Genomic DNA, 14,751 nt, shown 5'->3' with positions numbered 1-14,751 from the left:
GCAGTCACGCAAATACGGAGTAACCGAATCCGATTGGTCCGAGTAAATATGGCGCCAAACGAGTCGAGGATGTCGCCTTTTGGAGCCTCCGTTCGGTGAGGTTCTTTGTGTCCCACTAGCACATCTGCCTCATCTGACGGTGTTTGGTCTACTGATGAATGAACCGACCGAAGGATCCCAGGATGCGGAAAGTTCCCAGCATGCCGTGGACCAACAGCCGGAGAGCTTTTACTACGATGCGAGCTTTCACCCAAACCACTAAGCTAAAGTCCTGGGAAATTCGACGAATTAGCGATACCTATTAGTACTTAAATGACTATTATTAAAGTATAAATGTATTTACATTTATTTTACTGGATGCAAAGTAAATACAAAAGTATAAAAAGGTTTTTTGGATTCGCATCTGTAATTTAAAATTAATGCAAGAAAAGACAATATATATATATTTAAAATACTAATTAAAATGTCAGTTAAAGTTGTTTTTATAGACCCTCTTATCATATCTTTATTTGTAAGAAGTTTATTAAATGACAACAGTGAATAGCCAAAAAATGTTCCACTTTGAAATATAAAATGTTTTTACTTTTGATTTATTCCCAAATAAATATTTTTGTAGAATACAAACCGATGGAAAAGTACAAGCAGCAGGGGCATCAATTTTCGAAGGAAACTCTTAAGAGGAGGCGGTTAACAGGGCGGCGTGGTAGGCGATGTGCTCTCCGATAAAGGTGGCGATGTAGAAGTAGCTGTGATCGTAGCCCTCCCGCTGTTTGTAGATGGTTTGGATGTGGTCGTTGCCATCGGCGGCAGCCAGAAGGTTCTCTGGCAGCAGCTGCTTGGCAGCGAGGAAGTTGTCCGACGCACCCTGGTCGATGAACAGTTCCTGCGGCGTGCTCTCGTATTGCGACACCAGATGCGTGGCGTCCCACAGGGCCCAGTCAGCCGTATTGGAACCCAAGTAGCCTGCGAGGGCCTTCTGGCCCCACGGACACTCCGTGGGATTGGCTATCGGGGCGAAGGCCGACACCGACTGGTACAATCCGGGGTTCTTGAGGGCACAAATCAGTGCTCCATGGCCGCCCATGCTGTGACCGAAGATTCCCCGCCTGCCGGGAACCACGGGCAGATTGGCATTCACCACATCCACCAGCTCCTGCGTCACGTAGCTGTACATCTTGTAGTGTTTCGACCACGGCTCCTCTTTGGCATCCACATAAAAACCAGCACCACTGCCAAAATCGTAGGCATCATCCTGACCGGCGATTTCCACGCCCCTGGGCGAAGTGTCCGGATTCACGACGATCAGATTGTGCTTGGCGGCGTGCGCCTGGAAACCACTCTTCTGGATGAAGTTCTCGTGGCTGCAGGTGAGTCCGCTGAGGAAAAAGAGAACCGGACAAGGTTTGCCCTCCAGAGCAGCCGGTGGCAGGAAGACTCCGAAGGTCATGTCGCAGTCCAACGTGCCGGAGCGGTGGCGGTACACGCGCTGCTCGCCCTCGTAGCACTTCGCGGTGGAGACCTGTTCCAGCGTCATGTTCTGCGGGTTAAGTAATAATAATAATAAATAAATAAATAATACAAGAAATCAATCAAAAATATTTTAATTTACGTGTTTCAGCAAGTTCTAAAAATAAACGATAATAAACAGTGTGACCGTGTGCAGAGCGCCAAAAAAAAACGGTTTCTTTGGAGCTTTTAAAATATCGATAGTTTCGGATATTAATATGTTTGTTTTGGTAGATTATCACAAAATTTGTTTTCTTGTATTAATAAAATAAAGAATAATACACTATACAATAAAAATGAATCTGAATGTATTGTCAACGACTCAGGGCGAGCCATTTTTTATTATTGGATTTAATTTTAAACCACCGTAAAACTATTTTTGAATTCCCGCATATCGCAGAAAAATACCTACACTAATAACGATAGGCATAAAAACTCCCATCCCTAATCAAGAAGAAGAATAAGGTTAGTGAAATCTCTGTTGTTTGTTTTTAACTAAAATTAAAAGAAAAATACAACTAATTAAAAGCCGGATAATGTCAGAAGATGCGGCTAGCACCTCGGCCTTTGGCTTTAAAAAGCGCACTATAAATAAAGGAGCCGCAATGCGTCGTAAAAAAGAAAGCAGCAGCAGCAACGAATCAGGTAAGTACACAGACTTACCGCCAAAAAGGGAAATAGTTTTATATTTAAACGACTTTCAGCAAGGAGCAGCGATGAAGAGGTAAAAGGCAAAGCCAGTGCTTTAGTGCGAGCCGAAAACCGCAGGAAGCGCACGAACCCTAACTTTCAGAGCACCAAGACGTTGAACAAGGCGAAGCGGCAGGCTGGAGCACCCGATGAAGATGCCACATCCTCGGCCTCCGATGATGATAAACTGGGCATCGCCTACAAGTCCAAGCGCGAGGCGCTGCCCAGTGGTCCGCAGGATCAGGGAGCCACATCCATCAATGAAGTGGATACGGAATTGGACCGCGATGCACAGGCAATCCATGCTCGTGCCCTGAAAATCAACGAGGAACTCGAAGGCAAGGCGGACGATAAGAAATATCGCGGAATCAACAACTATGCGCAATACTACAAAAAACAAGATACGGCGGCGGGCAACGCAAGCTCCGGAATGGTTAGAAGTGGGCCAATTAGGGCACCTGCCCATCTCAGAGCCACGGTAAGGTGGGATTACCAGCCGGACATATGCAAGGACTACAAGGAAACGGGTTACTGCGGCTTTGGTGACAGTTGCAAATTTTTGCACGATCGCAGTGATTATAAAGCTGGCTGGCAATTGGAAATGGATCACGAGAACCAGCGGAGGGGAGATGGTGACTCTGATGGCGATGATGGCAAGTACGAGATTCATTCGGACGAGGAGACCCTGCCTTTCAAGTGCCACATCTGTCGACAGAGCTTCGTTAATCCCGTGGTAACGAAGTAAGTAGTATTGAGTATGAGTTTGTATTCAAATTCGATTGTGATTTCTTAGATTATCACTAGCAAATGAATCAAAATCAGAAACGTAATGTAAAAAACCTAAATTCCTTCCAGATGCAAACACTATTTCTGTGAAAAGTGCGCCCTGGCACAGTACAAAAAGTCACAGCGCTGCATCATCTGCTCCCAGCAAACAAATGGCATTTTCAATCCCGCCAAGGACCTGATTGCTCGCCTTAAGACGAATCCGATGGAGAACTCGGACAGCGATGACGAGGAGCTCGGAGCGAAGGACGTGAAAAGCGGCGAGGACGTGGAAACTCAGGAGATTTCCTCCGATGAAAGCGATTAAAATAAATTCAAAACCAACGGGTTCAGTTTCATATCCATAAGTTTGCGTAAGGCAACCGAATCTTTAGCAGGCAAGACAATGGTTATGTAGCTTGCTTCTGTTATTCACTGATAAAACTTTCATAGTTTTAGTGGTAAGAATATATTAAACTAATGTACATTAAATGTTTTCTACGTATTTTAAATGAAATTCAACTTACTATGAATTTTTTACAATTCCGTAAAAAATATTTATCCTCGTTTTTTACATGTAAAAAAATTGTAAAGTAAAGTATCATAAGAGATAGATGGCGTTTTAAGGACAAAAAGGACATGCCCGGGGCCTCACAAAAATCTCTATGGACATTCCATTTGTGTTTACATCTTTTGTAGATATCAAACCAAATTTGGTTGGAAGAAAGTTCTGTAACAGCAGGATTTTTCGACATATCCCCTGCATATTTTTTAAGGAAGTGACCTTGTACTCATAAATAAGTTTGTTTTAAAAGGCTAATTAATTGTGTGACTGAAATTGAATTACAAAAATGTCTGTCTCATTATGTGGAATTATATTAATTTATTTGTAAATTTGTTTCCCGAAAAATGTATTTTAAATGTTTGTTAGTCCTGTGTATAATTATGTCAAAATTAAATATAAAACAAGTGCGTTGAAAATCAGGTTTAAAAAAATATTATTTGTTAATACATGAAAATAGGTAATTTGTTTTATACAAAGCCGAAAGCCCACTTTATGTTAACTACTGTGTATCAGTTTCTAAACGGCTCAACACCTTTGGGTAATAATTTTTAGAAGCCTACTCACCTCAGTCATGATGTGGCCGAAACTAAGCACACCGTTGATTCGCTTAGGACGGTTTGCGAACGCGCCTATGGAGTATGCGAACGAACTTCTTCCAGTCACGCTTGGCAGACGAACCGAATATCTTCCCATGCCCAAAGGCCACTTAAAATGTTTACCTAGTGTTTATGTGAATAATGCCCAGGCAAGTTGGAATTTCGAAATACTGCTTGACGTTTAGCTTGAATGATCTACGGCCAACTCTGACCTTTCCTGCGGGGCATTCAGGGGGAAAACAATCAAAAAAACACAACATTGAAGTTGGGCGAGCTACTAAAACTAGCGTCTCCTTGGTGCGGCCAAAAGTCAAGCGCAATTTTATATCCATAATTCAATTGCCAGAACTTTCATTTCCGGTTTCGTTCGCATCAACAAACACAGGCACTAAAGAGAGTAAAAGAAGCAGGAGAAGAGAAACCGACAGGCAACTAAGGCAATTCTTGTACATAAGGGAATTCATTTGATTTTGGCCCGCTAAAATCAAAAATCTCCTGCCAAACTTCTAGGCCGCATTGTTCCACAGCACAAAGCAGAAATATTGGCCAATTGTAACGAATCGAAGCTTAGCCACAAATTCCAGAATCCGTTCCGGCTTCCATGTCGACCCTTTTCCCCAGTCCTGGGCATGCAAAATATGAGCACATAAGCTTCTAAGAACAAAGCAACTGGCCAGACTGAGCCGAAAAGTTAAAGCTTCCTTCTATGATCCGACCCACCGATGGTATTGTTGGCTGGCAACCAGGGAATTTGCTGGTACTCTGAAATTTTCGTTTGGGGAAAAGGCTTGGCAACAAGTTATAATTCTCAGTTTGCATTTTAGATCCACAGAATGTTTAGAAAACCTCGATTGTCAATTTGTATTTAATTAGTACCTTACTTATTATCTTTAGATAACACTTCAAAGACTTATTTATTCATATTCTAAAGGAGTCTCCTATATTAAAGAAATATATTATTATTATTTTTTTACTACAAATATTTAAAGCATGCATAAATATATGTATGTACATATATATAATGTTTAAATTATTGTTAATTAATTTTAAAGTATTATATTAACAAAAATTAAAAAAAAATAAATTTTAATTCAAAACAGTAAAACAGAAAAGTGCTAACAAGATTTAGTTCTTAAGTTGTAGCTAAATATACCAAAATAAATAAATTAAACTAAAACATATAGCTTATCAGGGTTTTCAACTAATTTGTTAGTCTGGAACATTATATTTTATCTTAGGCTATTTAAACAATTACATATTTCTATGGTTTTTGTTGCTGTAATTAAAACACAAAGCAGTCTTAGTACCGAAATTGAGGATTATTCCAGGGATAAAGATCACAGTACACCACTAAACATTGGCGCGCGTCTGGTAAGTCACGTTCGCGATTTCCCACATTTTATGTGCCACTCACTTATTGGCAGTGCAATGGTTAATTGAATGACAAAGTCGTGCATGATGAACGCAACTAAATTGAGAGGGCGGTAATGATTGTTTTGGCCAAAAGCTAAGGCGTCAATAAAAGGGGCGCCAAATCAGTTTTAATTATTTCCATAAATGCGAAAGTGAGCGGCATACGTGAGCCCTGAAATTTTATAGTTTCTGAAAGTGGCTTTGATTGCCAGAGCGCAATAAGCGAATTTGGAATCGGTTTGGTTTCAGGAGAAGGGTGGTTAATTTTTACGCCTAATTAGGAAGTGGAAATTTGTGTGCGGTTGTTCACACGATTGCCTTTCGGCCTCAATGTAATTAAGCGTTAAATGTGTTTGACGCCTTCATAAGTCGTCTGAATTTGATTCGTACGCCAAAGCGTTTACGCCAAGTGTTTACTTTATTATATTTTTGTTCTGCGTATAAGCATATATTTATTGAAATTTTGCCTAAATTACATTTTGTTTATTTTTGTTAGACGTAAATAATATAATATACAAAGTATTTTACTAGAGTGATGAGAGAGAGCTTTGAAAGGGTAACTTAAGAAGATAATAGCATTTGAAGCTTGAATTGTATTCGTATTATCGTATTTTAATTTTTTTTTTAATGTTTTGCAAACAAGACTACTTTCCGTTTTTCTAATTTTTCAGATAATTTTCTTTGTGTATATTTGTATGTATAATGGCAGCTCTTTGCACGTTTTGCTGGGCTGCACGCTGTTTGTTTTCATTCGCTTTTATTTATTGGCTTCTAATGCCATTGACTATTATCCCACGGGACGATACGGGAGAGTCGAGGCCAAGCTGCCCTTCCTATGGATCTTCTGCCTGGGCTCGAGCTCAACTTGTCGCTTATTGTGTCAATTATCATTAATTTCTAAATGCTCTCCTGTCCGCACCAAGGTTGTAGCACCTTTTTGAATGATACTGGACCGCCCTGAGCCAGTACGTGTCCTGGCCATGTTGAAATGTCACCTCCGGCCATATAAATTGTTATTGCCTGTGCGTTCTATCACCAGGACACCGTGTCCCGACATACTTAAAGTTTCCCAAACTTTGCCATCTGTATTTATGCTTTGACTCTTGATAATTTATTGTCCATTCAATATTAAGTTTCGCTCGTTTACCAGAAGTTATGTTTCAGTTAAGGGTTAACTTTAGTTTAAAATCGAACAATTGAAAGCACGCTTTAGCTGTGTAATTATTGTGTAAATGAACCCCCAACTGCTGGCCATAAATAATAGACAACAACAATATTATGCCACCGCAAAAACCCCAGGCTCATTAATCTTTCACTTAATAGTCCCGAATAATTAAGCACAACAATTGCACGGGCCCCTGTCGGCCAATTAAAAGCCAATTTAAAGAGATAACAATTTATGAAAATCCGCAATTGAAAAGAAAAACCATTTTCTAAGCGGAAACAAGGCCCCGAGCGAATGTGTGTGCCGAGCATCACAAGTTATGGCCCACAAATCTGTGTCTCTGATAAAAGTTCATGCCCCTGCAGACACGACCGCAGCTTTAATTTATAACAAACATTCTTTTGGGTGGAGTGCTGGCTTTTCTAACGAATCTTTGACACTTGCACTGCGCTGGCTGTTATCCAACCCCCCTCCCCCACCGAAATAGAAAAAGAAAGTTTTCTTCAAAACAAAAACCACTCGACATGTCCGGCCACAAGAATGCTTGTCGCTGGTTAGCCGCAATGCAAATAAAGATAAAATGCAAAGTGGGCAAAAACTGGCCAAATGCAGCAGGACCACGAAGGATGCTTGATAACCACAATAGCAGCTACAGCAAGCAAACAGATCGCTGGTACTTTTACGCCATTTTCAAATTGATGTTGCTCGATTTCTTGGGTCCCACTAACCTAACCCGGAATCCCCCTCTGGTTTTCTGGTTTACGGCTTTACGACGAGAGTTGCCCGCTTTTGGCCAGAAACTTTTGCCTGCACTTTATGATTTTTGCTCAAAACTTTTGTCAGCTCGGCTTTCTGTTTGTTTGTCGCCCTTTCTTTATTGAAGGCAGGACCAGATGCCTTATGTCTGCTGTTCCCACCATATTGATGTTTATTATACTCGTAACGTAGCAGTATATTCAAAAATAAAAAGGAACAAAACAAAATAATAAGAAGGTAACAAAAGTTTGTGTCATTTCATCTGACATTTTTTCAATTGCGTGAAAAGTTTCAACAAGTGCCAGCAGCAGCGGCTAAAATCAATATTTTCTTTATTGATGTGTAAAAATGTATCCTTATCGAATATAAAATAAATTGAAATTTTGATGATCTAGAAATATGGTATTTTTAATATAGTGGTGAGAATATGTAGACTCTATTTTCTTTTTGTGTGGGACTTCTTAGTGCGAGTTTGGAGTACCAAAAAAATTTTAAGAGTCAGTAATACAGTTTATTCTAATTTCATATTTCTGCAGAAAAAACATCCTTTATGTTGTATTTATAAGCTATGGTCGTAGAAAAGAGCGCTCAATTAAATGACTGTGGTGATAAGCAATTGTCCTAAAAGCAGAAACATTAAAAATCCAAGTCCAAATGTAATGTTAGCACCTTGCCCGTGAATGTCCGGCACGAATGTTGTAGGTCCGGCCATTCTCGTGTGAAATCGGGGCACTCAACGTATCCTGTGCACAGTTACAACTTCCGGCCAAACACACAAATGAGCTACAAAATACATTTCCACCCACAATAATAACAACATGCCCGCAATGAGAAGGGAACTAAGACAACAATAGAATGGTTGACTGGTCTCCATGTCCTTTTCAGTCTAAGCAAATGAGGCCATTTTGCTGGGATAAGCCTGTGAAAGCGGAGGGAAACCAGAATGGGAGGTTTGGTCGGAAGGAAAACCATTGTCCAGTCTAAAAAGTTTCAATAAGGAAATATGGGCAAATAAAATAAATGAAAAGTGTCTAAAAAATGTTACTTTAATAAGCTCAAGAATGGAAAGACAAAAAGTAAAGTGTTTTTAAGCGAATGTGTGTATTAGGGTGTGTCAAGGGTTTTTGGCTTTGACAGTTTTGTGAGAGTTTGAACAACAAGTAGCCATTTTCCGTACTTTCTTTGCTCGTTGCTAAGCTGAAAATATTTTCATTATAAACTTTGCGACAGGTTTTCCCCTCTAAATGTATGTGTGTGTGTGTGGGTGACTGTGTGTCGGTGAACGGAAACGGAAATGCGCCATTAACTGGCAAGTCAAGCTTATTAGCTGCAATAAAAAATAATAAGCTGCAAAGTTATGTTGCAATTGTGGCATATTTTTTTCTACCCAACAGACAGTCTATTGCGGTGCCCTTCACACATATAGAAACCGTATACTTGAGTTTTCTTGTGTTCGAAATTCTTTGCTACTTACTGACTTGGCTTTTTGCACTTTTCTTTCTCCGCCGAAGGAGAACTTTTCTCCACATTGTGCTTCTGTCTGCGGGTGATTGTGTGACAGCCAAGGACAACATGCCAAAGGGGACAGCCTTTCTTTCAGTCCGCCAGCACAGAGAGCAAATTCAAGTTAATTTTATTTTAAAAATCGTGCTACAATATGTCCCCGGTCTTTGTGGAAAGTGACCCAGGCTTCCTTTCGGGCTCTAACTTGATAGTTGACTCCTACTCGACACCCAGATGAGTGCGATTATGAGAACGGGAATGGGAATGGGAAAAGGAATGGCACTGAGCCCGAGAAAGCGAGAATGTGTGGACAAGACACTGAGAACTTGACAAATTGACAATGTGCCAGGCGTTGATAGGGGCAGCTTAAAGAGTCCATTGAAAGTTGATAGTGAGAAAATGGCACAGAGCCCGTAGACGAATGAAAATTATTAATTGCTTGCCTTAAAGAAGTACAAAGTTTTTATTATGAAAAATTAAGTTTAGTTGTGAATTCTTTGCCTCATCTGAATTTGATACTCATTCATTAATGTATATCATGGATATATTTGATTAGATTAAAATTAATTATTTGATTTTATTGGGCCTTTCCAAATCTATATCAAAATTGAACTTCATTGTAATCAGTTTATTTATTTTAAAAATAAAAATTGATTTTATTTACATATATAGGTATATTTAGCATACCTACCCACAAAATATGATAGTGAATTGACAATGAAAATATATCTTATTAATAGTTGTATAATTTCGATAATTAGCTTACTCTTTAGCTATTAGATTAAATGGTTAAACTAGTACACTATATATAAATTCATTTACTTATTTCCAATTACATTTTCTTCATTGAGCTTATTGTGTCACATTGTCTCCACATTTTAGCTTAATTTCCTATTGATTTCCTCTCCCGAAGTTATTTTAATAATCATCCAATCAAAACTTATTGTTAGCCATTATAAATATAATAATAATAATCATTGCTGTGGCTGCCGTTGCCATTAAAAGTTTTGAAATTTAAACACCTGTCACTCGTTTCAGCGTTCAATGGCCCGGCCTGGGATTAATAACAAAACAATTTATGCAACTTTTTCGACAGGAGTGTGGGCGAAAACAAGAGCCAGGGAGCGATGGCACGTGCTGAGAAGGGTGGAGAGGTAAATAATTTCAATAATGTCCTGCTAATATCAGGCGCAATAACAATAACAACCGCAGGGTGGAAGGTAAATGAGGAAGAAGGCGGGAAACAGTGACCCTGCGGTCAAAATATTTATACACCCTCGCGAATAGAGGGAGAGAGAGTCTTCGAAGGCGGGTATATGTCTGCACCTTTCAATCATGGTTTATGGCCCAGCATTACCGTTAGACAGCAGTCGAAAGTAAAGTTTTCGTTACCCTAATGGAGCCCGAAGTTAAATAAGTTTGGTGGCGATAAACGGAGCTGCGGGGAAGCTGAGGTTTCCTAACGTATTAAAAAAGTTTCAGCTGCCAGTTGAACTCCGACAACAGGTTGTACAACATTTTTAGCCACAGTCGCTTCCACCAAAAAAATAAAAAGACATTTTTATGTATTTTGTTTTAGGTTTCCCGGGAAATTCACCTCTCGACCATGGAATTAAGTCAGAATCTGAGACTGCTGCGATTCCGGTTCTAAGTAAATGATGTTGAAAAACTTTACTTTTATCTGTTGATACAAAGTAGATGGTTTCCTAGTGGCCTTCTCAGTGATTCTTAGTTGGCTTTTTTCTTTGCGGTTCTTCCACATCTTATTTTGGTCAAAGGTTTTCGCCTTCGTGCTCTTGGCTAACTGCCTTCAGCTTTCTGATGAACGGAAAGTGTTTTTCATGTTCGTCTCATTTGTACATAATGTGAGAATGGTAATACAAAAATTTCATACTTTTCTTCTTACCCGCACACCATTGCATTTTGTGTATTGTGACCGAAAATAATACTTTCATTTATTTTTATTTGCTTTCTTCTAAAATGATTATTTTCACCCAATATGTTCACTTTATATTGTCTATAATGATAATTTTTGTTTTGTTAGAACTCCGGTTACTAAATATAGAGATAGATATTAAGAGATGTGTGTTTCGAGCTTGAAAATGTTTTTGAAAAAGCTAACTAAAATGTCATATTTTAAAATTTTGTATTGTTCAACTGAGCTCAGTTGTAGACAAATGATCCTAATGCACCTTACCTCGCTTGAGCGATTAGGAATTTGAAAAGTACTTATTTTTTATTAGTATAAAAACTTTTTCACATATTGTTAAAATGTATTTTTTACGTTATTCAATGTTGATTACGGGTTGTATTCTCGGAAAGATTGGATGCATTTTCGGAAGAGTGTTTCGGACTTGCTGAATATTTTCAAATCGGGGTATTATTACGTCAACCGGATATAGGTTATAAGAAGTCGCATCTGCGGAAAGAATTTTAAACATGTTTACAATTTATTTGTTGAATTTAAAATTATACTTACTTAATTCTGTGTTGCACAATAACTCATCATTAAAAATGAACATATGTGGCACAGGCAGCATCTCGGAGACTTCATCGAAACGGAAATATATCTGAGCACGCTTTCCTAATTTAATATTTTTTGCGGCTTCTTTGTTATTGGGGTACAGTTCCATGGGAATGATCTGCATGAAAGGATTGGAAATGAGTGGGCATCACTTGGATACTGGGCTCCCACTTACCATAGCAGAGCCTTGCCACGCGAACATCACACTAAAATTCAATTTGATATTCGCTGGTTCTTTAGCAGTGAACACCCCTATATAAGACTCATTTTCCTCTATGCCATACGTAAAATATTCGGGGCAATTGTGTTGAGGAAAAATTAGGGCCACTGTGGTGCCAAGAAAAAAACCAACGAAAATAAAATTACTGATCGACATTCCAGTGCGAGATGCTTGACGAGAACTGAGAATCTGAAGCTATCAGCCGATGGTTTATATAAAATTGATAGGAAGCGAGAGGCAACTGATGTATATATATATAAGGTTATCAGCAACTTTACTGGTGCTTGCGTGGTTTTGGGTATTTTTTAATTAAATAAAAATTATGATTCTTCTTAGAAAATATTTATAACTCAGTTGTCATAAAAACACTAATATGATTTTATAAATAAAGTAATTTTCTATACAATAGCAGATGGAATTATAATTTCAGCCGGATTTTTGAAATGATAGTTATTTTGGAAAATCACAAGGATTATTAGTTGAATCGATGGAGCCATGTCCGTCAGTCCGTTTTGGCGCAAAGTTTTTTCTCAGTTTCGAAGCTAAATTTATGAAAAATTTCAAAAATTCTTAATTTTGTTTTTTTATTTTACAGACTACTGTATTATTGAGCTGCCATGGGAACGATCGGAAAATTAGTAGAAAAACCAATATTAATTCGTTGTTTTATATTTCGAAATAACGTAATTTTTTACATTTGCAGGTATACATATTTAAATCGTTGTTATGAAACTCGAAATAAGGTGATTTGTAAATTTTCAGATATACATATTTAATGAAATTTGTTGGTAATTAATTTTGTCCTAGTCGATTAAAAATTTTTAAATAAACTTTGTGTGTTATTCAATGTAGATTGTGGGTTGTATTTCTGGAAAGATTGGTTGCATACGGGGGAGACTGCCATGCCCCTTTACATTATTTTCTGGTGCGTCTATCTCTATTTCCACCGGTACCTCATGATAGAAATCGGAAGATTCCGCTGATGAGTGAATGCCAAATAAGTTTATAATTTATTTTCTGAATTTTAAGTTATACTCACGTATAGTTGTGTTGCAAAGTAATTCGTTATTTAAAAAAAACTTAATTGGCACAGGCATCATCTCTGTGACATTAACGAATCGGACAAACGTCTGGGCACGCAATCCCAACTTAATATTTTGTCGTACTTTAGGCAATTCGGGGTACGGCTCGATAGGCGTGACCTGTATCGAAAGATATGAAATGAGTTAGCTCGAACACGAGGATTATAAGTTTTCACTTACCTTAGCAGAGCCTTTTAAAGCGAATGTCACACTAAAATTCAATGGAGTATGTATTCCTTTCTTAGCCGTGAAAACGCCTATGGAACTACCGTCTTTTCCCATGCCATACGTAAAATATTCAGAGCAATTGTGCTGTGGAAAAACTATGGCTACTGTGGTGCCGAGAAAAAGGCTAACGCAAATCAAAGAAGAGATCGACATTCCGGCTAGATGAACCTATGTTGCCAGACGCTTAAAAACAACTGAGAACCGGTAGCAAACGTCAATGGAATGTCTATATGTATAAAAACAAAAAAGGAGACCAACTTCGGAAAGCCGAAGTTTATATACGCTTGCAATATAAAGACAAATTTTGGGAAAGTTTCAACCAGATAGCTTTAAAACTGGGGGACTAGTTTGCGTAGAAACGGACGGACAGACGGACAGACATGTCTAGATCTCACGGTGATTGTGATCAAGAATATATATACTTAATAGGGTCGGACATGTCTTCTCCACTGCGTTGCAAACTTTTTTGTGAAATTATAATACCCTCTGCAGGGTTATGAAAATAGATAAGAAGCGGGGCGCAAATGGTTTCGTATATTTGCAAGGTCATAAGCACCATTAACGAAAAACTTTTAATCTTTAAATAAATAAAAAAAAGCTGCTCTGAATTTCTAGAAAAAAATACACAATTTCGAAAATTTTTTGTCAATCAATCTTAAAATAAGGAAAAATATTTGTCGGTTTTTCTTATTCTAAAAAAATAATGTTTATTAATGTTCCAACTCATTGGATTAAAATCTATATAATTTTATAAGAAGTAAAATAAATTATCAGTATTGTGCTTATTAATAAATAAATCGTTATTATGCAGTTATTCGATTAAAAAAAGTGGAAATGAAGAATAGAATACAAGAGAATGAAAATGAAACAATTTAAACTAACTTTGCTTAGTTTAAATGAACTTCAGTCACATAAATTAAATTCACTTATTATTGGACTTAACGTGTATTTCTTTCAATACTCGCCTGGCGAAGTCATAAATCCAAATTTAAAATCAGTGCCAAGTGAATGGTTTTAACTTTTCATTGAATAAATACTGTGCAGAAACATATGCCCCAACTCCATCGTCTGTGTGTCCTTCTTCGAGTGAGCAAAGTGCACGTAGAATGCATTAAAGATAAAAGCCGCCGCAGCTCGGGAACTTCAAACTGGAAAATATGATACAAAAGGCAACAGTGGATAGCGGAGATGGGGTGAGAAAATATAGTGGGGGGTATATGCAGTGTGGCCATAATTTCCAACAGTGGTTTTTATGCTGAATGTGCATTTTACGACTTTTTAAGTGTCAGGGCAAACAAAACTTTCCATGAGAGTCCCCGGGACCACCAGGACCAGCAGGACCAGTAGGACCAAGAGCTGAACAAGAACCAGAACCAGAACCCTGCCATGCAACTGGCAGATGGTGCTTTGTGCTGCCGGCGGGACACCTTGTATGTATACAAAAGACACCAGACATATTTTCTTTCAACAAGAATAAACTTTGCTTTTCAAATATATTTTCCAACTTTCAAGCCAAGCAAAGCCAGAAAGGGGCGCATTAGGTCCAAGTTTACGAAAAACTTAATTCTATTTTTAAAGCACAAACACAACCACACACACACACCAACATACCAACACACCTACGCAATCCAGGCATGGAAAGGCAAGGCAGTTGCAGTTGCAGTTCCAGTTCCGTTTCCGCTCGTTGTTGCATGCAGGCACGGCTTCCCCTGCACTAAGTTATCGTCTTTATTGTTTG

General features: G+C 38.4%; 4 protein-coding genes across 6 annotated transcripts; 1 reads left to right on the top strand and 3 right to left on the bottom strand.

The window, feature by feature from the left end:
- Positions 1–476: 476 nt before the first annotated feature.
- On the bottom strand, positions 477–4,290 carry LOC108036924 (S-formylglutathione hydrolase). 2 transcript variants are annotated; one of them, XM_017113338.2, is made up of 2 exons: positions 4,091–4,290; positions 477–1,537 (listed from the first exon to the last, which is right to left on the bottom strand). In XM_017113338.2, exons 1-2 carry the CDS (start codon positions 4,217–4,219, stop codon positions 674–676), a joined length of 993 nt encoding a protein of 330 aa, XP_016968827.2. In that variant the 5' UTR covers positions 4,220–4,290; the 3' UTR covers positions 477–673. The 2 variants fall into 2 exon arrangements, with proteins under 2 accessions (XP_016968827.2, XP_016968828.2); XM_017113339.2 differs by lacking the exon at positions 4,091–4,290 and adding an exon at positions 1,610–1,684.
- On the top strand, positions 1,935–3,574 carry LOC108036923 (E3 ubiquitin-protein ligase RNF113A). Of its 2 annotated transcripts, XM_044459148.1 has the most exons (4): positions 1,935–1,971; positions 2,036–2,151; positions 2,211–2,937; positions 3,052–3,574. In XM_044459148.1, exons 2-4 carry the CDS (start codon positions 2,043–2,045, stop codon positions 3,287–3,289), a joined length of 1,074 nt encoding a protein of 357 aa, XP_044315083.1. In that variant the 5' UTR covers positions 1,935–1,971; positions 2,036–2,042; the 3' UTR covers positions 3,290–3,574. The 2 variants fall into 2 exon arrangements, with proteins under 2 accessions (XP_044315083.1, XP_016968826.2); XM_017113337.2 differs by having other exon boundaries at positions 1,963–2,151.
- Positions 4,291–11,176: 6,886 nt separating the features above from the next.
- LOC108052413 lies at positions 11,177–11,871 on the bottom strand. Its single transcript, XM_017134809.2, has 3 exons — positions 11,659–11,871; positions 11,439–11,601; positions 11,177–11,378 (listed from the first exon to the last, which is right to left on the bottom strand). The coding sequence occupies exons 1-3, from the start codon at positions 11,857–11,859 to the stop codon at positions 11,245–11,247; spliced, it is 498 nt and encodes a 165-aa protein (XP_016990298.2). The 5' UTR covers positions 11,860–11,871; the 3' UTR covers positions 11,177–11,244.
- Positions 11,872–12,354: 483 nt separating this feature from the next.
- LOC108052412 lies at positions 12,355–13,184 on the bottom strand. The gene is made up of 3 exons (XM_017134808.2): positions 12,966–13,184; positions 12,743–12,905; positions 12,355–12,682 (listed from the first exon to the last, which is right to left on the bottom strand). Exons 1-3 carry the CDS (start codon positions 13,164–13,166, stop codon positions 12,543–12,545), a joined length of 504 nt encoding a protein of 167 aa, XP_016990297.2. The 5' UTR covers positions 13,167–13,184; the 3' UTR covers positions 12,355–12,542.
- Positions 13,185–14,751: the final 1,567 nt, after the last annotated feature.

The sequence above is a fragment of the Drosophila rhopaloa genome, unplaced genomic scaffold, assembly GCF_018152115.1.
Source record: "Drosophila rhopaloa isolate 14029-0021.01 unplaced genomic scaffold, ASM1815211v1 contig_178, whole genome shotgun sequence".
Taxonomy (NCBI): Eukaryota; Metazoa; Arthropoda; class Insecta; order Diptera; family Drosophilidae; genus Drosophila; species Drosophila rhopaloa.
Note: the sequence above shows the minus strand (reverse complement) of the source record. Positions and strands in the feature narration are given on the sequence as shown.